The sequence below is a fragment of the Lucilia cuprina genome, chromosome 3 (genome assembly GCF_022045245.1).
Source record: "Lucilia cuprina isolate Lc7/37 chromosome 3, ASM2204524v1, whole genome shotgun sequence".
In the NCBI taxonomy this organism is placed as follows: Eukaryota; Metazoa; Arthropoda; class Insecta; order Diptera; family Calliphoridae; genus Lucilia; species Lucilia cuprina.
Window position 1 is genome coordinate 1,829,848 of NC_060951.1, and position 26,654 is coordinate 1,856,501.

Here is a 26,654-nt window from a genome sequence, read left to right on the forward strand (position 1 = left end):
CTATAAAAGGGAAAAAATTTTCATTCTAACCTAAAAAAAAAAACATATTTCCAAAAATAGGATTTTTCTAAGAAATTTTCTTAAAAATCTATAGTTTTTAATTAAATAATTAACAGTTATAAATTATTTTTTCAATATCTCAAACAGTTTTTGAGTTATTAACAAAAATTCTTTCTAACCTCAAAAATTATTTTTCTAAAAATGTAAATTTCTTAAAAATGTTAAATGAATGTGAAAGCTTTACACAAATCAAACAACTTGTATAGAATATTTTCTTAATTTTTGCAGTAATTTTCAAGTTATTAACAAAAATTCTTTTTAACCTCAAAAATTATTTTTGTAAAAATTTAAATTTCTTAAAAATTTTTAATGAATTTGAAAGATTTTCATAAATTAAACAAATTGTATAAAATATTTTTTCAATATCTTTGATAGTTTTCAAGTTATTAACAAAAATTCTTTCTAACCTCAAAAATTATTTTTGTAAAAATGGATTTCCATTAAAAATTTTTAATGAATTTGAGAGATTTTTATAAGTCAAACAACTTGTATAAAATATTTTCTTATATTTTGCAAGATTTTTTGAAATGTTAACAAAATTTCTTTCTAACCTTAAAAAAATGATTGAAAATTAAAATTTTTTAAGAAAATTTTAATGTTTTTTAAGGTTTTTGAAATTTTTTTTTTTTTTTTTTTTTTTAAAGATTTTTATAAAAATTAACAAAATTTTTGTTTTTTTTTAAATTTGAAACTTTTTTAAATATATTTTTATAATAAATTTTTTTTGCTGCCGTTAGTGGAGTGTTTATTATTTTTAAATTATTTGTGTAGATTTTTTTTGTTGAAAGATGTCTTTTTGTTGTTGTTTTTGTTGCAATTATATTACTGTTTTTGTTGTTTTTTTATAGAAATAAATAAAAGAAGAAAAATATAATAATAACAAGGTATTTTTACACTATTATACACAATGTAGTTATTATATTGTTATGTATATATGTGTATGTGTGTGTGTGTTTGTGTATTGGTATGTACAAGTTAACAAGTAGACCCTGGAGGTATTAAAGCTGCAATGCCATTTTTTCTAACTAAAAATACTTTTTGCATACACTTCAATACAGAGACTGAGGCAAGCAAGCAAACAAACAATAGCTTGATGAGAACTTCCAAGTCCCTTTAGAGGCTGACGACTGACTGACTAACCTCCTACTTCTCAACTGACTAGAGATATATAGCAAGGAGAGTTACCTGCTAGAGATGACAATTGTCTATCAAAACAAATACAACAACACACAACAATATGCAAACAAATAAATAATATAACAAAAATATGTTTTTTGTTTTGTTCTTCTTTAGCTGCTGCTGCAGCAGCAAAAAAATATGGAATTTTTAGAGACAAATATGCAGCTGCAGCAACAAAAATTGTTATGCTCTTGTTTTTTTTTAGGATTTTCTATAAAAAAATTTACTATGTTTACAATGTTTACTTATTATTTTATATATTTTTTTGTACTTAGGTTTTTTCTGAGTTTTTTTTTTTTTGTTGAAAGCTTATAACAAGCATATAATTCCTTAGAGTATTTAGTTATGTTAAAAATGTTGAATAAACTTAGTAAACATACATGAGGTTGTTTGGTTTACTTTAAAAATTTAAGAAATTTTTTAAACAAAAATAATTTAATAAACAACTTTTTTTCAAATTGAAAGCTCTTGTTTTTTTGGTAGGACTTTAATTGCCAGCAGACATATCCTTTTTTTTTGTATTTGTATATTGTTAATCAATTTTATTATGGACTCAACGTCAAAAGCACATCTTGGGCAAATATATACATATTTCATATTTTCTAATTCGTTAAACTTTTAACAAACCAAACTAACTCCCTCACTCATAAATTTTTGGTTTTTCCAATTTTTTTTAACAAAAATATATTTTATTTTAGCTTTCAAAATATATCTTTGACATTCATTTATATTTGTTTATAGAAATAAAAATTGGCTTACTACTACTTAACTCATCATCTTTATAACCAAGCAAAGTCCTTTTATGTTTTTTAATCCTTTTTTTTTTTTGTTGGTTGGTTTTACAACTCATATTTATACAGTCAATATTATAACATTGATATGATATCGCGCGTATGTTGCTAGCTAGCTACTTCTAACGGCAGCAACACTAACTCACAAGACAAGAAGACCTTTTATATTTTTTTAAGGGGTAAAGTAAAATCATAATCAAAAAATGGTTGTGAAAATCATAGTCTAGACAATAATTTATGAGTAAGGATATGATGAGCAGCAGCAGCAGCAGCAGGAACATCAACATTTGGTCCATAACAAATAATAATTTTTAGTTAGAATGTGTTTGGTTACTTTTGTATTTCGACAATAAGTGTAACACATCACAATTGTCCTTTTTTCTCACCCTCTCTCTCTCTCTCTCTCTCTCTAGAAACACTTCTGCCTCAAACTGTAAGAAAACGAAAACCTAAAGTTAAACAAAATTTATTAAGGGGATGCTATGCTTTACTTACATTAACAACTTTATCTAATTCTATAAAAAATTTCCCTTAAATTTTAACTTTAGCAACATTGTTGCTAAACAAAGTTGCTTAACAAAAAGTGTAAAAAACAAAAATGGTTTAATTTATATGAATTTTTAAAGAAAATCTTAATAAAAAGCTATTTTGTTTTAAATTTACATAATGTTGCTAAGCAATGTTTAGCAACATTTTAACATAAAGAACATTTTTTATCTAATAGTTTTAAATTTTATTAAAAATGTTTAAATTTTGCAACAATTTCAAGAAAAATTTTTATAAAAAAGCTATTTTGCTTAAAAATTAACAAAATGTTGCTAAATAATGTTTAGCAACATTTCAATTTAACTAAACAAAAATACTACCTTTTTAACTAATTTTATTATAATTTAACAAAAATAGCTTTAATATTATGTTAAAATAACATTTTAAGTAATTTTATCAAATGTTGCTAAACAATGCTAAGCAACATTTTAGCTCAACTTGATTTTGAAACGAAAAAATCACAATTTTAAACCAATTTCTTATTTATTTTAATAATTTAAACTAATTTATAGAAAATTGTGTGTAATAAATCACACTTTGATCTCAAGCTACAATGTTGCGCAACAAAGTTGCTAAAAAAATTGTTTTTCACTTTTTTAACACAAATTCATAATTTTTGTAAACATAACATGAAAAATTATATAAAAACGAAATTTTTATTAATTTTACAAAATGTTGCTAAACAAAGTTTTGCAACATTTTACTTGAACTCTGTGTTTTTAAAAGCAAATAATAAAAAATTTTTATTTACAATAACAGTTACTGAATTTCAGCTTAAATTAGTTTAGAAAATTTTGCTTAACAATGTTGCTAAACTAGGTTTCACAACATTGTTGCTAGTTTACAAATAAAGAAAATTTACAAAATTTTTATATTTTCATAATCTTAAGGAAAAATGGAAATTATTTTGAAAAAAATGTTGCTAAACAATGTTGCATTAATAGATTTCACAATAATGTTGCTTAACCTCTAGTAACGAATAAACAAAACTTTATAATCTTTAAGAAAAACATTACCTCATCATGTTGCTTACCAAAAAATCACGAAAATTTATGGAATTATTCTGAATTTCTTGAATTTCCTTTAGATTTGAAGGTGCCTCCCTAATATTTTATTTCATATTTTATTAGATATTTTCTATTTTTTCTTGTGATCATAAGGTATGAGTTTTTCCTCTCAAAAAAAAAAAAATAATTCATAAATTTTTATAACTCATTGAGACCCTGCTTGATATGTGTACAATATACCAAAAATAAAAAGTATAAATTCGTTGTTCTATCTAATGGCTTATCCTTCCTTCCTTTGTGTCTTTTATGAATACAGAAAAAAATAACCAAACAATTTCAATGATTATTCTTTTGTTTTTTTTACACTCTCCTCTTCACTCCAAATAAAAATCCCAAAATAAAAATATTCAAATTCAAACAAATAAATTTAAAAAAAAGTATATGTAATAAATATGACCTGTTCCTTGCCTTAATAATACTACAACAACAACAACTACGGTAGAAAAAAACCTTTCAAATACTTATTATTGTTGTTTTGTAATCCTTGACTTTTACGTTAAGCTGTGCTTTCTGTGTATTCCTAAAAACTTGTGCACTCTGTGCGAAAAAAATGGAAAGACATGTAAGTGGTCTTCCTTGCTTAAAAACAATTTTTCAACATTTTCTAGCTGCATATGTAAATTATTATTATTAGTTTTTTTGTTTTGTTTTTGTAAAAGTTAAAGGGGTAGGAGTAGGGTGTTACCTAGATTTCAAGTAGTTGCTATTTTTTGTTGGCAAAAAAAAAAGAAGAGAAATACACGATTTTTCAATATGTCTAACATTAAGACATTAACAAAGATGATTATCGTGGTAGAAAAGAGCATTTTTGTGTCTGTGGCTGCTGCTGCTGCTGCTCTTGATGATGCAGTTAGAGTTTTTCTTTTTGTGTTTCCTTTTTTTGGCTAAAAACAATGATATACCGGTTATCTTAGTGACTGACAGTTAATGTAGCATAAATATTAACGAATGTTTTTGTTGTTTTTGTTTGTGGCCAGAAATGATGATAATGAAACCACAAAAAATCATTAAGTATTATTTATGAGGACTTTTTTCTAAAAAAAAAATAAACTTTTTTTAGTTAAACTTAAATCATATTTTTCTTAAACAAAAATTGAACATTTATAGAGAAGAGTAATAGTTTTTATTAAATTATTATATATATTTAGCCTAAAAGTATACTTTGTTTTAGTTATTAAGCCTTATTATAGGCTATAGATTTTGTTTTTAATATTTCAACTTTAATTTTAAGTTTTAACTTAAAGTTTGTTTTGGTTTAAAGTTAAGCAGCCTTAAGTTAGGCTATAGATTTTGTTTTATTTAATGTTATATAGACATGCCTTAAGTTAGACTGTAGATTTTGGTTTTTTGTGTTATCGAGTGGATTTTTACCTTTTTTTCTCCCTTAATTATTGATTTATTTAAAAAAATAGCTTTTATCTTTTGAAAAACCCGCTCATTCCCTTAATTTCCCTTTTTTTGTATAAAATTTTATCATTTAAATGACATTCATATTAAAAATATAAAAATACCTTTTTTTTGGTTAATAACTCATATGTGAAAGGCACAACAAAAACCTAAAACCCTTTTAATAATGAAAATAAAAACTTGGACATTGGCATTTGAATGATGGTCATTTTATGTTGAAAAAAACACAAAAAACCCACCAGAAAAAAGTTGCCAAAAAAAAAACAAAACAAGGGATATTTCATAATTTACACAAAATTCATGAAACAAAAAGTAAATATGAATACAAAGAAGAGCACTTTTAAAAATCGAACTCATGTTAGTAAAATAAAATATATATATGCGATTTAAAATCATAGCAATAATAATAAAAATAAAAAAACAACCCTCTTGATAAGAAGCTGTACAAGGTCTCAGACAATAATATAAAATAATATCTACTTCTACATATAAAACCGATTTGTAATTAACAAAATTGCCAAGCAGCCACTCAAACTCATCTTCATCAACATCATCCTCATCAACACAAATAATAATAATAAAAAAAAACAATCGATTGGCAACACACTTTTTAGCAACAACAACACACACTCACATACATATAAATTTTAAGACAGTTACTATTAATAACTCTACCACATACATGTCTTTGCTTCCCTTTACTCATCAACTGTTGTATTTCTCTATATTATTGACTTAAAATCTATAGCATACTTTTAGCCTGCTAAATATGACTTTGTCATTGTTTTCTATAGCTATAACGTCAAAGGAATTAAAATTCAGTCGTGCAGAAAAATTTTAAAATATTACCACTACATAAATATTCAAAATTTAAATACAAATGTCTTTTGTTTTTCACTCACATGCTCTTTACTTATAAAATGTTTATAAAACTGTGTTAAAAAAAGGGTTAGATTTTTTTTTCGTTTCTCTACTAATGAGTAAAAGAAACTGTTAAAAAGGATTTTTTTGTTGGATGCTTTTTGGCCAGGATATGTTAGAGACAAATACAAATACTTATGTAAGAGTGTATGTGAGTATGTGACAAATATCATTGATTTCTAATGATTTCTACAGTGTTTAGTATTGTTTTACTTTATTATTGCCTATGTATAGGCTGTAGTTTTTCTAACCCTTTTTCTATCTTAAGCTTATTAAGTACAGCATACTTTTAAGGGGGATTTTTTTGTTTGTATATAGAAAATTAATATTAAAGAAAAGTAAGTTGTTCATTAGATAACTTTAAAAAAAGTACAGTTATTTTTAATAAAAATCAAAAAAAGTTTAAAAAACATTTTCTTACAAAATTTTTCTTTAAAAAACCTTTAAAAACCAATATAAATTATTATGGAAAAATTTTACTAAACTTAAAAAAAGTTTGTACAAAATTGTCTTTAAATAACTTAAAACAGTTGCCTAGTTTTAGTCTTTTTATTAAGATTTCTTTACAATTTGCGTGTTTAGTTGTAGTTAAACTCTTTTTTTCTATAAAGCTTACACATGTGAAATATATTAATAAATATTCAAAGTTTTTTGTTTTGTCTAAAGAAGTTGTCATGTACATTTAAATCAATGACAATAAATTTTTGTTTTATGGTAATTTTTAGGCGATAAACTATTTTCAAACACACATATGTAAATAATAAATATAAATAAATATTAAGGAATAAGTGGGTTTTAACCCCCCTACCCTTTCCCCCTTAATATGTGTTTTACTTTACTAATATGATGATTGCCAATAAACAATAAAATGTTGCCAACGCAATAAAATGCAATTATTAGAATTAAAAACCTATAAAAAAAACTCATGTTTATAAACATAAAAATAACAACAACAATAACAAGAAAAAATATTTTGTAAATAATAATAATAAAAAATTAACATAGTATAGACAAGAGACATAGATAAATTAACAAAGTTTTGTTAAAAGGCATAAACTTTATAACGTTAAACAAAAATCAACAAAATTAGCATATGAGTCTATACATGTGTGTGATATACCTACATACATATACAAACATATGAATTGTATGTATGTGTATATAATACCTTTTACCTTGTTTAAAAGTATTGAAAGGGTGTTTTTTGTTTTTTATAAGATTTCATAATTAATCAAATAAATTTTTTTTGTTTTATGAAAATCTAAAGCAAGAAAGACACAAACCACCCCTTTTTGGTAGAATTTAACAAACAAACAAACAACCAAACTAATTAGTTATAGACAATGTTGTCTATCATCTTAATAACTCAGACTCAAAAAAAATTCTAACAAAATTTCAATATTTAACATCAAACTTCAGCTGTCGTCAACACTCCCCTTAAAATATGCCATGGATTTTATTATGTAAAATATGAATTCAAAAATAATCAATGACTTTTGTTGTTTGTTAATTTATTTCTATAATTTTATTTTTCTTTTTATTTTACTATAAAAGTTTTAAAGGATCTTAGTATTAAGACACTCTTCATTCGTTACCTCTCCCCCCCTTTCTCTTCCCACGTCTTATTGCTTAACAAAACAAAATATTTTTGTCAGTTAAAAACTTCAAATGTTTACAAACTGCCAATTATTAATGAAAATTTTTCACTTTTATACAACTCTTGTATCATTTAATATTTCAATAGAAAGAGAAAAATTGTGGCCTGGTTGTTGTTGGGAAAAACTAGAAAGTTTTTTAATCAATGATTTTGTTAGATTTGAAATATTATTTAATATTCATTGTTTTTTTTCTCTCAATGTTATAAAGTAATCAACAAGGCATAAGGTAAGCAAAGAATAGATGAAATTGTGTGTAGACAAAATTTATAATAAAATTGATAAATTAGTTTTTTATAGGGAAATAGGTTAGGGAGAGGTTAAGCAAGACAACTAAAACATTTAAGGAATTTTAATAACAATTTAACAATAAGTTTAACTTTATTTTAAAGCTATTTATTTAAAAATTTCACATTTTTTACCAAAAGTACTTAAAAAAGTATCAAATTCTTAATAAAATTTCACAATTTTACCAAAAGTACTAAATTTTAAATAAAATTTACCACTTTTACAAAAATTACTTAAAAAAGTACTAAATTTTTAATAAAATATACCACTTTTATAAAAAGTAAATAAAAAAGTACTAAATTTTTAATAAAATTTCCTACTTTTGCAAAAAGCATTAAATTTTTTATAAAATTTTCCACTTTTACAAAAAGTACCTAAAAAAGTACTAAATTCTTAAAAAAATGTTTCATTTTTAGCAAATAGTACAAAATTTATAATTTCAAATTTAACACATTTATATGTTTAATAAAATTTTCCATTTTAACAAAAAGTACCTAAAAAAAAGTACTTAATTTTTATTGGAAAATTTTTGTTAATTTTTGTCTAAAAATCATTAATATAAACAATTTGAAAGATTTTTTTAACAAATTCTCAAAAAAGAAAACAAAAGAGGTACTTACTGTTAAAAAAAAGTAGCAAAAAAGTACTTTTTATATAATTTTAAAAAAGTACTTAATTTTTATTAATTTTTGCCTAAAAACTTTAATATAAACAACTTTAAAGTCTTTTTAACAAATTCTTAAAAAAGAAAACAAAAAAAAGGTACTTACAATTGAAAAAATAACAAAAAAGTACTTTTTAAGAAATTTTAACAAAAAAAGTACTTTTTGAATTTTTTTTTATTGTTTAAGAAATTTTTTATTTCTATAATAAATTTTTAACAAATTTTACTTTAAAAATAAATTTTTTATTATTAATAATATAAAATCTTTTTAATAAAAGCCCTTAAGTATGCTATACTTTATAGATTTTACAATTTATCTATTTATAAAAAAACCTAATTGATTGTTATGTTGTTATTTAACAAAACAACACCACACTCCCCCCCCTTATCCTTTTTTCTGCTTAAGGCAAAGAAAACCTTAATGAATATTAAAGAAATTGTATAACATACTTTAAGGCTTATTTTGCGTCTTAGAATAAAAAGTAAGACTATTAAATTTTTCAAGGTATATATCATAAAAATACCAACAAAAAGCAAGAACAACAACAACTATTAAACAACCACCAGTTTGTGGTATATAACAAAACTTCTAGAGTAACGTTTAAATTCTATAGCATACATTTAGGCTCGTCAATAAATTTTGCCTTTTTTGTTTGTTTGAACAAACTTGTTTTTAACAATTTTTGTGTTTTTTTTCTGTTTCCTTATATGAAAATAAATAAAAAAAAACATATAATTTTTTAATAAAATTAACATAAGGGTAAAAATCACAGCTCATATGGGTGTTTTTGTTGTTTGTTGTTTTATGACAATTTTAAAGGGGGTTTGTTGTATGTAAAGGTATCAAGTTAACAATAGGTAGTAAGGCAAGACAGACAGTATGTTGCTGCAAGATTTTCAAGACGTGCAAGTTTTTAAACAATTTTCTTGTAAAGTAGTAGTTGTTGTTGTAGTTGAAAATATGATAATTGGCTAAATTTGACAAGGGAAATTTCAATAATTTCTTTTTGTGAGAAAATGTTTGAAAGACAAAGTTTTTTTTGGAGTTTTTATTGTTTTATTTTTTATTAATAATTAAAAAAAAATTTTTTATTTAATTATAATATTCTTTAATTTCTTTTGTTTTTTTTTTACTTTCAGATTAAAGCCTTATTTGAAGAAGTTAAACGTTTAAGAAACGTAGAACAAACACATTTAATACAAATCCATCGATTAGAAGAACATTTGGAAGCCAAACGCCAGCATATAATACGTTTGGAATCCAAATTGGATAAACAGCAAATAAATGAAGCTTTACAACAAAATCAGTTAGAGCAGCAGCAGCAGCAACAGCAGCGCAAGCCAGAGTCTGAGGACAAAGACTGTGAAATGTTAGAGATTAAGGAAACAGCAAAGGCTCAAGATGTAACTGAAGCCATTGAAGCGCAAGTTAATGATGATGACGACGATGATGATGATGCTGTCGAAGTTATTGTTAAAGAGAGAAACTGTGATTTAATAAAAAATAAAGTAGGCAATGATGATGAAGAAGAGGAGGATGAGCAGGAGCGAGAAGAGAACTTGTCTGAAGTTAGAGCAGATAATAATCAAAATTCTTTAGATATGGAAGAGTGTACAAATACTAAAGATTCTATCAAAGATATACAAATCAAAAAGGAAACACAGTAAGTTAAAAGTAGAGTATAAAACAAAAATTTAAGTTTAAATTAAAAAAAAATTAAAAAATTTTAAAATTTTTCAAAAATTATAAAAAATTATTAAAAAAAATTCACAAAATATCAAAAATTTTAAATTTTTTCAATTGAACAACAAAACATTTTTATTTCATTTTTAAATTTAAAAATTATAAAAAAATCCAAAATTATAGAAAAAATTAAAAATTAAGAAAAAATTTTCTATAAACTACAAAATATTTTAAAAAATTTCTAAAAATTTCGAAGAATTTTTTAAAATTATGAAAACTTTAAAAAATTATAAAAAATTTTTAAAAATTATAAAAAATTTTCCAAAAACTGTAAAAAATTTTAAAAGATGTTAAAAAATTATAAAAAAAATTAATTTAAATTTTTAAAATTTTCTTTTTATTTATTTATTTTTTTAATTTATCTTTATTTCTTTTAGATCTCCCTTATCTTTAGACTCGATTAGCCAACAAAATGCCATTGCTGCTGCCGCCGCCGCAGCTGCAGCCTGCAATAATGATCCCAATAAATTCCAAGAATTATTAATGGAAAGAACCAAAGCTTTGGTAGCTGCTGAGGCTTTAAAAAATACCGAAGGTAATTGCTCTTCTTTTTATTGCTATTATTATTTATAAACAACTTTAAACACTGAAAGAAAAAACTTTATAATTTAACTTAAACTTCTTATTTTTCTTACAAAAAAAAACAAACATTTTATTATTTAATTTCAATATTTACCTAATTGACAAACAAAGAAATTTATTCAGTTTTTTTTTTTTTTTTTGAACTTAAATGAATTGGAAAAAATTTTCTATATTTATGGCTGTGTTGTTGTTGTTGATGTGTTTATTGGTGTGGTTTTTTTACAAAAGAATTATGGATATTTTTTCTATAAAATGCATTCTATATTTAATAAAAAATAAGGAAAAAACTGTGGGCGGCTTTATGTTTTTTTTTTACATTTCAAATAGGCGCCAAGTTTTATGGCTGTCTTTTTTCTTAACAAAATAAATATTATTATAAAGATAAAGAAAATGTTATCTTTTAAATTATCACTAGAAAAAAAGCAAAACCAACAAGTTTTGCAAAGCATGTTTAAACAGTTTTATTAAGTTCTTTTAAATTGGCGCATTTCACTTATACTTTTTTGAGTTTTCTTGCCATTTAAATCAAATCAAACAATCTCACTCTCTCTCTAACTCTTTTACTCACTTACTCTTTCATCTCAACAAAAAATATTAAAAAAAATAAATAAATTTCAAAAAAATCCCTAAAAACACACTAAGGTTTTTTTATATCTTTTGTATAATTCTTCTTGTATTTCAAAAAAATAAAAAAAATATATATAAAAAAACAGTAAGCTTAACAAATAAAGAAGAGCCAGAGCCTCAAAGTTTAGATTCTAACATACAAACAGAAACTAAAACTCAAGCTCTAGATCATAATAAAGAAGAGCAAACCACAGAAAGCTCCTCAAAAGTGCCAAAAATTGAAATACTCGATGATGATGATGAAGAGGAAGTGGTAGAAGAGGTTAATTCCCAAATAAATAATAATTTAACAACAAAATCTTGTGAACAAGCTTCAGAGGCTAATTTGATAAAGCCACTTGAAGAACAAGTTCAAGAAGAAGAAGAAGAACATGAACATGAAGAAGAAGAAACTGAAAATGATATCGAAGAAGTTTCTTCTTCGTTTAAACAGAATGTTGAACGTTTTGGCACTTTATTGGGTGAGGAATTGGTGAATACTTATTGGCGCAGGGGTTTTGATAACAGCAAATCCTTGTATAACAACAATAATTATCAGCAACATTTGCAGCAGCAACAACAACAACGTTCTCTGCAGCAGCATCATCACCACCACCACCAACAACAGCAACAACAACAACAACAGCAATTGCTTATGCAACATCAGCCCCTACAACACCAACATCATCATCATCACTCCTCAACACAAACGCATTTATCAACACCACAGTCTCAACCACCCTGTGGTCCCTCCTCCACCACTTTGCTTAGTCAATTAGTTAATTCTACTTTTTCTACTCCCAACTCTAATACTTCTTCAACTCAATCCTCTTTACGTTCTGCAGATGGTTTTTCACATTCTCAAGCTGCCGCCGCCGCTTCACACCATCATCATTTACAGTCCCACCATCATCATCACCATCACCTGCACCATCAATTGCCCGGCCATTTGTCGTCGGAACATGATAAGTCTGCTCTTAATCATCATGATTCCTCGGCCTCCAGTGCCAGCACACCCAATCTGCAGGAACAACGCCAGAACTCGGAAGATCATCATAGTTTATCTCTAAATGGCTCGCTTAAGAATCTAGAGGATAATAACAATAGCTTATGTGCCACTCCCACGGGTCATCATATGGGCGCTGGTCATGCCTCACATTTGCCTCATGGCTTTTTGCCCGGTTTACCATTCCAATTCCAAGAACGTGGCCACTTCCGTTTTGCCGATGACTTACAATTGCCCCCCGGCACTTCTATGGCCGGACGTTTGGGTGAATCTTTAATACCCAAAGGTGATCCCATGGAGGCTAAACTACAGGAAATGTTACGTTACAATATGGACAAATATGCCAATCAGGCTTTGGATACGTTGCATATCTCTAGGCGTGTACGTGAATTGTTGTCGGTGCACAATATTGGTCAACGTATATTTGCCAAATATATATTGGGTCTGTCGCAGGGCACTGTTTCGGAATTGCTGTCGAAACCCAAACCCTGGGATAAATTGACCGAAAAGGGTCGTGACAGTTATCGCAAAATGCATGCCTGGTCTTGTGATGATAATGCAGTGATGCTACTCAAATCGTTAATACCCAAAAAAGGTAAGTTTTTTGTTTTGTTGTTTTTCTTGAGTTTATTCTTTGTTTTTTTTTTATCGAACGAATAGTTTTGAATAGAAAAATATTTATAAAATTTGTAGCATATTTTAAGGCTGAAGAGAGTTAAAATGTAAAAGTTTACTTAAAGAGACTTTAGTTATGATGAAAACTAAAGCGGAATAAAAAACTAAAACTTTTGGAATATGTTATAGAAAATTGAAAAAAATTTCTTAGGTTTTAAGAAGTTTTAGAAATTGTAGCCTATTTTTAGGAGTTTAGTTAACTTTAAGTGATTTTGCTGGTTTAAATAATTTGTTGTTTTTAGTTTTTTTTTTGTATAGTTTTGTTTGCTTGATTATGCTGCCAAATTTTTATAGAATTTCTAATTTGCTGCTAGAGAATTTATTTTGAAATCATAATGTTTAAATTTAATGTGGTTGTTAATCAAATAAATTTCATTAAATTTAGCTAAAAATTTCACACATTTTTATAACAAAAAACAATTTTTTTTCAATTTTATTTTAAAAACAATTATTTAAAAAAGACAATTCTTAAAAAAAAAAAAACAAAAACAAAATAAATTTAAAAATAAAACACAATTTAAGCAAATTTATATAATTAGTAATGGACTGACTGAGCAGACAGGCACTCCATTACCTCATACCTCTTTCAAAAAAAAAAAAAATGGTTAAAAATGAGGACATTTTTAATGCAAAACTAAAGTTAATCATTTAGTTTTCTTCTATCTCTTTCTAATACTATTAGTAAAATTAAATATTTATTATTTTGTCTCCTCTATTATTAAACACGTACTTTTTTTGTAATGTCATATTCTTTGTAATAATATATAGATATTTATTTATTCTATATGCCTCAAATCAAGTATCTATAAACTGGCTAAACGCCAGCTAGCCAGCCAACAACAGCAGCAGCAGCGGCAGCAAGTATCAGCCAACAAATAGACAAACTAGCAGCAATAGATGGCATCAAGATTTTGTTGTTGTTGCTGTTGTTTTTATAATTATTTTTGATTTCTGCACAGGAAAAAAAATAGAAACAAAATTGAAAAATAAGCAGACAAGATAGTTTTGGTCTATAATATGATTTTTTACAATAAATTTACAAAATGTCTTTGAAGGGTATACATTTGTGATTTGTTTTTATTTTCTGGTATTTTTTTGATTTAATTATTGAAACTAAAATGAAATAATTTTGGCGTGTAGACAGACATCAATTTTTACAAATTTGCGCGTTTGTTTGCTTAAATTTGTTTTCTTTTTTTTTCAAACTAAAAAAAACTTTAATTAACATGAAGCAAAATATTTTTTGCATTTAATTGCATTTTTTTATTTTTTGCCAAAAATAAAAGAAATTTTATAATTATTGTTACTACTAAGAACTTTAGTTTAAGAAAGATTTTAATCATTTAACCATCAATATTACAAAAGAAACAAAAAAACAAACCTCAAAACATGCAAATTTGCATGTTCAAATTAAACGATTAAAAAGGAATTTAGCAAAATTTAAAGCATATCCTTAAGGGGCTACATAAAGCAAAAAATAAAACCTTGTGTAATCCTTAAAAAAAACAATTGAGTTATTTTCTACTTAATAAGCCTTAATGATAGTTTTTAAATATATTTACATTTAGTTTAGCTTTTTTAAAACTTCATTTATTTTTTTGTATAATTTTCTTTTGTTCGAAATACAAAAATTTTCCAAATTTGTGATAATTTCCTTGTCAATTACAAAAATTCATTTGGTAACCCTTAAAGTTAGGCTTTAAATTTTGTATAAATTCTTGTATCAACTCGTTGACTTAAATTTTATAGTTTTATTGCCAAACGTTTAACAATTTCTTATTTTCTTAGTTTCTAACACAATTTTTATGAGTTTAAGATTTCTTGCCCCTAAAAGTAGTCTGCTTATGTTAAATTAAAGACTTAGGCTTCTTAAAATATTCAATTTTTATAGTTTTCTTTTATTTTGTGTTAAAAACTTAAACAATTTCTTCTTTTATCGCTTTTTAACATATTTCTTACAATTTTCACATTTCTAGTCCCTAAAAGTAGGCTTTTTATTCGAATTTATATAACTAACATTCTAAATATATAAATTTTTACACTTTTCTTTTATTTTGTGTTAAAATGTTTAACAATTCCTCCTTTTTTCAGTTTCTAACATAATTTTTACAATTTTGAGATTTCTGACCGCTAAAAGTAGGCTTCTTATCTTTGATTATAGGCTAAGGCTATTTAAAATGTTAGATTTGTATAGTTTTCTTTTATTTTGTGTTTAAAATGTTTACCAATTTCTTATTTTTCAGTTTTCAATGCAACTTTTATAATTTTGAAATTACTAGTCCCTAAAAGTAGGTTTTAAATTCCAGTTTTTAGACTCAGGCTTCTTAAAATGTGCAACTTTTATAGTTTTCTTAAGATTTTTTTATAAATTGTTCAAACTTACAGTTTTGGTGTTTAGTTTTCTATATTTTTTCTTAAAAAAAAAACTTTTTAATTTCAAAATATTGTAAATAAAATTGTTTGCTGGGTTTTCCGCTTGCTTACAAATCAAAGTTAGTTTTATAGTGCGTGCAAATAAAACGTTTGTCTTTAAAAACCAATAAATATATCTACACATTTAAAACAACTTTAAGTGTGGGCCAAGGGAAAGGGTTAGTTTATAGCGCATATCAAGACATTTGCAAATAGCAACAAATACAATACTTTTTGAAATGTTGACATTTAGTATGTTGTCTATAAATGTGTGTGTGTGTGTGTTTGTTTTCCTTTCGGTATTTTTTCAAAAAGGAAACATGCAATTTTTCAAATATCCTTGTTATTTGTTTTGCAATAAACGCGTTTTCTTGTAAAAAGTAAAGCAACAGCAAGTCTTTAGTAAATATAGACTTAAATAGCTTTCCAAAAACGGCCCCAGAAATACAAGTTGACACTTGACACTTTAAAGATTTATTAGTTTTTGATTTCTTCAATGTAGTAAATTACCTTATAAGTTCATAATAAAAAAAGTTAAAAGTTGAACAGAAATAGAAAGAAAACCTTTAAATTAAAGGTTTTAGTTTGTTTAAGAAAAATTTGTTTTAATAAGCCTTAATATAGGCAATGGTTTTTTAGAATTGTTTATAAAATTCTTAAATATTAATTAAATAATACAATTTTTAAAACTTTTTTAAACATTTTATAAATTTAAAAATTTTTTTTTAAAAAATTTTCTTTTTCATAAAGCAAATGTTTAAAAACTTTGTTCTCCCCTCAAGTTTTTTTAGTTTATTTAACAAAACTTTAAACTCTAGCAAAATGTATTGCCTACTTTTAGCTAAAACTTTTTTTATTATTTGTTTTAACAATAAATGTTTGTATTAACTTAATAACTAAAAGCGAGAGAGAGAGAGAGAGAGAGAGGGAAAAGCAGAGAGAAAAGGAAAAAAATCAATAGGAAGCTTAACAAGAGGCCCAGAAGAAAGAGTAAACCTTTGAAGTTGTAGCAAAAAACAACAATAAAATGCAACAAACCAAACAAAAATTAAACAGTTGAATTGAAAAAAACGTAGCAAAAAAAGTATAGCCTATGCAAAAGGCTGTATAAGGGAATAGCAAAGAAAGAGTACGAGTGAGTTAAGGAGTGAGAGAAAAATATGACGTCTAGAGATTTTAAGCATCAATGAGTTTTAAACAATTATTTGTTAAAAAAAAATTATAAATGCAAAAACAATGAATGACGTTTTTTCTAATGTTGTTGTTTTTTGTTATTAAATAAATATAGATTTGTGGGAAAAAAGGGAAGACAGAGAGAGAAGAGAAAGAGAAGTTAGATTTATTAAAGAAAAAGGTTTTAAATTTTTAGAATTTTAAAAGAAAATTTTTCAAAAATGAATTAATAAATTAATATTTACAAAAAATTCAAAATTTTTTAACAAAATAAAATTTCAAATTCTGCAAAAAAGCAAAATTTTTAAAAATCGTAAAATTAAAAAAACTTAAATTTTAAAAAAGGGAAATTATTAAAAAAAATATTGAAAATTAAAAAAAATATTAAAAATTTTGAAAAAAAAATTAAAATATTAATATTTAAAAAAATTTAAAATTTTTCAACAAAAAAATCTAAAATTCTGAAAAAACTAAATTTTTAAAAATTGCAAAATAAAAAATTAAAAATCTGAAAATTTAAAAAAAAAATTATTAAAAATTTAGAAAAAATTCAAAATATTAATATTTAAAAAATTCAAAATTTTTAAACAAAAAAAATCTGAAATTCAGAAAAAAGCTAAATTTTTAAAATTTGTAAAATTAAAAAAACTAAATTAAAAAAATATATTAAAAATTTAAAAAAAAAAATATTAAAAGTTTAGAAAAAATTAAAATTTTCTTACAAAAACAAATGTTTATAGTTTTTTAAAAATTTTTAAATTAAAACAAGTTTTTAAAATTTCTTTAAAAAGAAAAATTTTACAAGAATTTAAAAAAAAATTTTAAAAATTAAATATAAATAATAAAATTTAGTTTTATTCGTTATTTTTTTTTAATTTAATAACTAATAAAATTTTTTTTATTTTCTTAAAAATTTCTTTACAATTTTAAAATTACTACTTAAAATATTTTGACCTGTTTGTCTGTCTAAATAAATTTTAATGGGCTTCTTCTTTTTTTTCTGTTTTTTTTTTTTTATTCTACAAAAACAACAACAAAAAAATCTCATACTAAAAGCCATAAATTAGCATTTAAAAAATTGTTTTCGGTTTATTTTTTTTTTTTTCTAAAAATTTTTCTTAATTTTTACCATCATCAACATCTACACATCATTGAAATGAAAAATCGAAAATTGTCACCTAAACCAAAAAAAAAAAAAAAATAGAAAAAAACACACGCAGAATTTAAAAATGATGACACATTCTTTAACATGTAATTTGTAGGAATATTATTATTATATGAGCAGAACATGTATAAAACAACAACTATAAAAATTCCAATTTTTTTTTTATTTTTTTCTTTCACTCTCTCTCTTTCTATTTAAGATTTATAAGTTAATACAAATCACAAAGAAATTGTATGAGCAAAAAAAAAATAGGCATATCACCTCTAAAGAAAAACCATTAAAATTTTTCATTGAATTTTCTTTTTTTATTTTACCGTTCATTTTTCTATATATTGAGTAGGTGTTAATTTTGTTTTTATATGATTTTTTTTATAATTTATTTTATTATTTATTCAATATTCGTTTTTTTTTTTTCATTTCGAATCAAATCTGCTGATGATACACTTATACAGCCAAATAATATTTTTTTCTTTTAATTAATAAAGTAAATCAAAATTTATGTTGAGTATTCAGGGATTAACCATGTTTTTTTTAATTTATAGACATTATTATTGATTTCAAAAAAGAAAATATATATCACCAGAAGCATCAGCAACGTCATGGTTTTTTTTTTTGAAAAATTTTATTTGAAAATTTTTAAGAAAAACAAATTTTTAATTTTATTACTATAATAAATAAATTTTGCAATATATACGCAACAAATTTTAATTAAAAGAAATGATAATCCTTTTTTTAATAAAATAGAAAATTTTTAGAAGAAAAAAACAATTTTTTTTTTCTTTTTTTTTTGAGAGAGAAAATTTTTAATAAAATAATAGATTTTTGGTTTAACATTTTAAATTTTTTAAGAAATCTTGTAATTTTTTATAAAGTATCATATTTTAGAACTGATTTTCTCAACAATTTTCTTTTTTTTAATTTTTATAAATTTTCATTATTTTTTAATTTTTTAATTTTTTTTTTTTTTTTTTTTGAGAGAAAATTTTAAAGTTTTCGTTTAAGTTTTTCTTTAAAATTTCTCGTTTTATTAAAAATTATGTTATTGTTTATAAAATATTTTATTTTGAAACACTTTTCTTTATTTTTTTTTTTTTTTTTTGAAAAAATACCAGGTTTTTGCTTAAAATTCAAAATTTTTTAAAAAATCTGTTTATAATTTATAAATTATAATACGCTATAGAACAGTTTGTTTACAAAATTTTATATTGTTTGGATTTTAGAAAAATTTTTCTAATTTTTATTTATTTTTTTAGAAAAATTATTGAAAAATATTAAATTTTTGGTTTAAAATTCAAAATTTTGTAAAAAATTTCAGTTTTTTTGGTCAAAATTCTACATTTTCTAAGAAATCTAGTTATAATTTATAGAATTAAAACGATAAAGAACTGTTTGTATTTTTTTTGATTTTTTAAATTTTTTCTATTTTTTATTTTTTTTTTTTTTTTTTGAGAAAAATTTTTAAAAAATTTTTAATTTTGGGTTTAAAATTCAAAATTTTTTAAGAAATATGTTTATATTTTATAAAATATAATACGTTATACAACAGTTTGTTTACAAAATTTTGTATTTTTTTTTTTATTTTAAGAAATATATTTTCATTTATTTTTTTATTTTTATTTTTTTTTTTTTTTTTTTTTTTTGAGAAAAATTATTTAAAAATATTAGATTTTTTGGTTTCAAATTCAAAATTTTCTTAGAAATATGGTTTATTTTTGATAAAGTATCATATTTTAAAACTGATTTTCTAAACAATTTTCTATTTTCTGTTTTATAATCATTCTTTTTTCGAATTTTTAATAATTTTTTTTTTTTTTTTTTTGAGAAAAATTTTGAATATTTTCCTAAAATTTTATTTTGAAATAAATAATTTTTTAGAATTTATTTTAAACATGTTGTAGTTAAAACTCTTGGCTTACAAAAATTTTCAAATTCTTTTATTTTTCTCCAATAAAAAAATTTCTAACATATTCCAACAACCCTTTCTTACTTCCACTCTCCCTGCTTTGAATACTAATTATATTTCTAATTTAACTTTGTATTTGTCTTAACACCCTTTTTTTATTCTAATAACATACGCTTTATTAGTATTTAACTGAATATTTCTTATTCAAAATTTTCATTACAATTTCAATTGCAATTTTTCCTCTTTTTGCCATAGATAATTTATTGCATTTTGAAGTGTTATTATGTTCTTGCACACAAAGCAACAAAATCTGTTTAATGTTAAGGATAAGGAGGACTCAAGAGAGAGAGAGACAGGGAGAGGTGTTTACTACATAAGGTGTTTGAGGTTCTAGGTTTGAAAAAAAAAAAACGAAAAACACTTGATAGGCATTTTAATTAGAATTTATTTCATTTTTACACAATTTAACAGCAGCAGCAAATGGAAAGAAATATTATATATAAAAAGAAGTTGGCATATTTTAGCATAAATTGATTTTTACAATGCAATTATTGCTTTAAGACTCAGAAAAAAAAAAATATGCAAAAATTGCAAATAAAGTAATTTAATTGAATAATTAGTGGAAATAAAATTTTTGTAACAGAAAAAAGAAATCATTGAATAATTAATTGATTGTGTAATATTTTAAAAAATACTTTTTAAAGTGTTGTCATTTTTGAATATTTTAACATAAATTTATGCAATTTAATAATTGGTTTTTGTAAAAAAAAAATTTTCAAAATTTGTTTAAATTTTCAATTTTAGTTAAATTTCAAATTTGATTTTTTTTCTCTTGTTTTTGTATGAATAGAAAAAGATCCTTTTTTATTAGATTTAAATTAATTAAACATCAAACGTTTTTTGATATTTTTTTTTGTTTCTATTATTTTAATTTTTTTGTTTGTTTCTTTTTACAATTATTAAACGCTAATTCAATTTGTTTTTTCATTATTCTTGCATGGTTAAGCACACAAATATGCTAAAAAACACAGAAACAAATTCAAATTTCATTCCTCCATCATAGAAAGCCAATGGTGGTGAATGCAGTCCATAAAACTCCCTTTTGAAAAACATGCAAAATTATTTTTTTATTATTATTTTTTTCAGTTTTATTGAAAAATAAACCAAAAAAACAAAAATAGGATGTATATGACCTTGTTTGTTGTTAAAGCAAGAGAGAGAGGTGGAGAGAGAGAAAGAAAACCATTTTATTAAATTCGAAATCAAACACAAACATCAACAAATTATTGCATCATTTTATGGAAAATATTTTGATTTAAAAGGATTTTAACAAATAAAAAAACTGCAGTTGTTTTTTTGCTTTAGTTAGGAAAGTTTTTCATAAAAAAACTCTTTCCCACAAACTTTTTAAAATTTTAATCATACAAGTGGTTTTTGTTTATCCCTCAATGTTGTAAATTTGAAAGAATTTTTCCTATTATTTTTTTTTAATTTTGCAAAAAATTGTTTTACAATTGCTTAGCAGGATAATAATAATCGATTCCCAAAGGAGCAAACACTTAACAAACAATAAATGGTTGTTCTAACATCCGCTTAAGCTTTTCAAGCCATCCATCTAAACAACCAACCAACCAGTCATTCATATTCATATTTTCCTTTTAAACTTCCCACTTCTTGTTATTTTCTCTAAAAAAAAACATTCTTTAATTCGTTTAAAAAAATTTTTCATTGCCGTTCGTTCTTTTCGTTTTATAGGAAACGGAAATCAACACATGAATGACAAATGGCATATAACGGTTGAATTGTTACGATTTAGGTTTTAGCAATGTTTTTTTCATTTAACAATAGTTGCTAACATTTTATACCTTTTCAATACTATTATTACAATAACAACTAAAATAAAACAACTTTAAATACCTATGCTTTACAACAACAAGGATATCCTTAGATTGTCCTTGTTCAATAGGTAAAGAGTCTGAAATAAAAAACAAGTGTTAGAGAAGTGTTAGGTTTTTGGTTATCGTAGAGAGAAATGAGGAGTATAAACTTCATTTTAGGATTAATATTGTTACTTTCTCATAAAAAAATACAAAAAATAAACAAAATATTTGAACTTTGACATAACCTTTTACGTAAACATAACCTCAATATAAAATTGCAATTGTTTTCTTTAAAAAGTAAAAAAAAAACTTTTTAGTAAAACCTAAATTTAAACTTTAAAATAACTCAATTTTAACCTTTAACCTAACCTCAACTTAATTATAACTTTTACAGAAAACTCATTTTTATAACAAACTCAGTTTTAACTTCAAGCTTAACTTAATATTCTAAAAGATTTCCTTTTGAAAAGTTTCACAAACTTAATTTCAAAACTAAAATAAACATTTCTTAAGCTTAAATTTAAACTTAACATAACCTCAACTTTAACAACAACTTAATTTGAACCTAAACATAACCTCAACTTTAAAACAAACTTAATTTTTAAATTCCAATAATTTCTTTTTCTTTTAAAAGTTGTTGAACTTTAAAACACTAATTTTTTTAAATTCTTAAATTTTTTATAAAACGTTTTTATTTGCTAAAAAATTCCTTTTATTTATGACTTAATTTCAAATGAAAATAAAAAGAAAAAGCAAAGAAGCAGTCGTCATTCTTCAGTCAGATCAATAAATTGTCATAAAATCAAAACGCCCAAAGCAATTGATGAATTAGCTCTTAACACACACACACACTCACACATAACATCTCTAAATAAAACTCATGAAAAAAAAGGATCATAAACTTTTTATACCTTTAATTCATTCCAACTCTGTTGGCTGTTCCTTATTTTTTTGAAGTTAATTTTTATGACATGATTGATTTTGTCTTCTTCGTCGCTTGGCTCTCTTCACTACTACTACTACTAGTAGACCATTTTACAACCGTTAATGGGAAATTTATTATGTTCACAAATACTTATACTTTTTCTTCTTTTTAATTTTAGATTCTGGTTTACCTCCTTATGGCAGTGGTGCAGCTGGTGGTCGTGGTGATGATTCAATGTCCGATGAACGTATTGCTCATATTTTAAATGAGGCTTCTTCTTTAATGAAATCATCTTCATCGGGCTCTGTTATGCATGAACATCAAAGAAGATCTTCTGCTTTGCCAGAAGATTCACGCAGTAATGATGATTCCAAATCACCTCATCAACCCTGCGCCTCACCTTTCTATAAAGAGCATCATAGCAAATCGCAGGGTGCTGAATCGTCGGGTCAGGGTCTTATGCGTGGCGTGGATGATATGAATCCGGAGAAAATGGCTAGACTTTATCAGGAATTAATGGCTAGAGCTCCACGGGAAGCTTTTCCAGGGTAAGTTTTTTTGTTGTTTTAAGAACTTTAAATGCTTATTTTTCATTTTAGTTTCTTGCTTTCTCCCTTTTTCAGTGGTGGTCTTCCCTCAGCTGCCGCCGGCATGGCTGCCAATGCTTTCCCCGGTTTGGCGGGTGATGATAACATGCGTTTGGCTTTTGAGCGTGAAATGTCAAAATTCCAACAACAGCAACATGCTGCCCAACCACCTAACTTTGCCAATTTCTCTAGTCTTATGGCTTTGCAACAGCAAATGTTAAACGGTGCCCAGGATCTTTCTTTAGGGCCTGAGGACTCTAACAGCAAACCCAGCAAGGACTCCAACAACAAGGTAAATGGTCAACGCACCTCATTTGAGGGTTCCCAGAGCTCACTCAGCAATCATGGCCAAACCACACCGAATGCCAAAGATTCTAACTCCAACGAAGTGGAAAGACTTTATCCTGGTTTGGTAAAATCTGAACAGGGCAATAAGACTCCAGCGCCTCTTGTCTCCAGCAATGCTTCCACCACCAACACTAATTCAGCAGCTCCCAGTCCTCTCAGCAATTCCATACTCCCGCCTGCTATGACTCCCAATGAGGAATTTTCCGCCACCGCCAGTCCTTTGCAGAGAATGGCCTCCATTACCAATTCTTTAATAACACAACCTCCCGTACCACCTCATCATACGCCACCACAAAGACCCACCAAGGCGGTCTTGCCTCCCATTACCCAACAGCAATTTGATATGTTTAACAATCTCAATACCGAGGATATAGTGCGTCGCGTTAAGGAGGCTTTGTCTCAATATTCCATTTCTCAACGTTTGTTTGGTGAATCCGTGTTGGGCTTATCTCAGGGTTCTGTGTCCGATCTTTTGGCCCGGCCCAAACCCTGGCATATGTTGACCCAAAAAGGTCGTGAACCTTTCATACGCATGAAAATGTTTTTGGAAGATGAAAATGCGGTCCACAAACTAGTGGCTTCCCAATATAAAATAGCTCCCGAAAAGCTTATGAGAACCGGCAATTACAGTGGCTCGCCACAAATACCTCAGGGTTTGGCCAGTAAAATGCAGGCCTCTTTACCCATGCAAAAAATGATGAGCGAACTGAAGTTGCAGGAACCAGCTCACATTATGCAGCAAATGCAGGCAGCCGCCGTAATGTCTGCCGCCATGCAACAACATCAACAGCAGCAGGCCGCCGCTGTTGCTCAGCAAACTCAACAACAACAGGCAGCACAAGCGGCTGTACAAGCTGCTCAGGCAGCAGCCGCCGCTCAAGCGGCACAACATCATCAAAGTATGCTTTTAACTTCGCCGGGTTTGCCTCCGCAGCATACCATCGCTTTACCGGCCGCCAACTCACAACCTTCCTCAGGCACAACTACACCCGCCGGTCCTACACCCGATAAGAAGCCCATGATGATGCCCATACACTCACCCCACCAAGGTAATGCCATGCGCAATATGCACCAGCATATGTCACCCACCGTTTATGAAATGGCCGCCTTGACCCAGGATTTAGACACTCAGGTTATCACCACCAAAATCAAGGAAGCCTTGCTAACCAACAATATTGGTCAGAAAATCTTTGGCGAAGCTGTATTGGGTTTGTCTCAGGGTTCTGTATCCGAATTGCTGAGCAAACCTAAACCCTGGCATATGTTGTCTATTAAGGGACGTGAACCCTTCATACGCATGCAGTTGTGGCTGTCGGATGCCAATAATGTAGAGCGTTTGCAGGTTCTGAAGAATGAGAGAAGAGAGGCCTCCAAACGCCGCCGTTCGACTGGACCCAATCAACAGGACAATAGCTCTGATACTTCTAGCAATGATACCAATGATTTTTACACCTCCAGTCCGGGACCCGGCTCCGTGGGCAGCTCAGGCGCCCCACCCAATAAGAAACAGCGCGTTTTATTCTCTGAGGAACAGAAAGAGGCCTTAAGATTAGCTTTTGCCTTAGATCCTTATCCCAATGTGGGCACTATTGAGTTTTTGGCCAATGAATTGGGTTTGGCCACACGCACCATTACCAACTGGTTCCACAATCATCGCATGCGCTTGAAACAGCAAGTGCCACATGGGCCACCTGGACAGGAAACCAATATACCCACTAGGGAAAACACCAATTCCACACCCTTTGATCCCGTCCAGTTTCGCATTTTGCTGCAGCAGAGATTGCTAGAATTGCATAAGGAACGCATGGGTCTGAGTGGCAATACCCCCTTGCCCTATCCACCCTATTTTGCAGCAGCCGCTTTACTGGGACGTTCATTGGCCGGCATGCCCGGCACTAATCCCCAAAACGCCTTGCCCACCAATGAGGCTGAATTGCGAGCCCTCAATCAAGCTTTCAGAGAACAAATGTCTGGTTTGGATTTATCCATGAGCTCTTTGAAACGCGAACGCAATGATGATTTCGAGGATGATATGGATGAGAGTCATATGTCCGAAAATGAAAATGAGGATTTAGATGATGAGGACAAGACGAGTGATTATAGAAATGCCGCCTTAAGCAGCAGTTTAAATGCCCAGCAATTTCTCAACAATATGCGTTTGAATAGAAGAAAACCTGCCGCACCACAATGGGTTAATCCAGCCGTACCCTCTGATAGCGAACGCATTATCAATGGCGTATGTGTTATGCAAGATGAGAACCAACAACAACAGCAGCAGCAGCAACAGCAATTGTCTCAGGAGGAGGAACATTTAGTTAATAAAAACCAAGAACAGGAGGAAGAAAATGACATGATGATGGAGACTCCACATCCTAATCTCATGGAACCTGAGGTGGTAATCAAACAAGAAAAAGAAGACTGTGAAAGTGATAGCGAAAAGGAAAGGATCAATGAGGAAAGTTTAACAGAGGAAAGAATAAAGGTTATACAAGAAGACAAGCTGAGAATGGTGCGTGTTAATCGTTTAAGCAGTGAAGAGGAAACCTTGGCCAATAGCAGCAATGCTGCCGCTGCCGTTAGCAATCCAACAGCAACAGCGTGGAATTATTAAAGAGAGATTTTTTGTTTTAAAAATATAGAGAAAATAATTAAATAGTAAAAAAAAGTAACAGGATTAAGAGAGAGAGAGAGAGAGAGAGTTTTTGAAGCATGTCCAAAAACTGAAGTTTGAAAAGGAATGATTGGAGTTTAGGGTTTTTAGACAAGTGCAATGAAGAAAAATTTGTTTTTAGTTTGATTTTTTTTTAGGTTAGGTTTTATGTAAGAAGTTTTGTTGAAGAAATTTAAATTTAATAAGAAATTTGACATAAAATTTTGAAAGTTTGGGTTTTAAGTTTTTCAAATAAAAACTTAAAATTGTGATTAAGTTTTTTTTTAAGTTTAAATTTAAGTAAAAAAAAAGTTTATGTATTTAGGTATTAAAGGATTGTATATAGTTAGAGTTTATGTGTTAAAAAAGAAAATGAAAAATTTTAAAAGTATTATTTAAAAATTAGTGTTTATTTTAACC

At 26.5% G+C, this 26,654-nt stretch overlaps 1 protein-coding gene across 2 annotated transcripts in view; it reads left to right on the forward strand.

The window, feature by feature from the left end:
- The window catches only part of LOC111686284 (homeobox protein cut), an 86,503-nt gene extending 60,239 nt beyond the window's left edge, over positions 1–26,264 (forward strand). Inside the window, exons 3-7 of one of the 2 annotated variants that reach the window (XM_046947165.1) lie at positions 9,719–10,242; positions 10,700–10,857; positions 11,618–13,111; positions 22,828–23,197; positions 23,249–26,264. In XM_046947165.1, coding sequence (XP_046803121.1) covers positions 9,719–10,242; positions 10,700–10,857; positions 11,618–13,111; positions 22,828–23,197; positions 23,249–26,195 — 5,493 coding nt within the window. In that variant the 3' untranslated portion in view covers positions 26,196–26,264. The remainder of the gene's footprint in view (positions 1–9,718; positions 10,243–10,699; positions 10,858–11,617; positions 13,112–22,827; positions 23,198–23,248) is intronic. The other variant, XM_046947166.1, reaches the window with a different exon arrangement.
- The last annotated feature ends 390 nt before the right edge of the window (positions 26,265–26,654 follow it).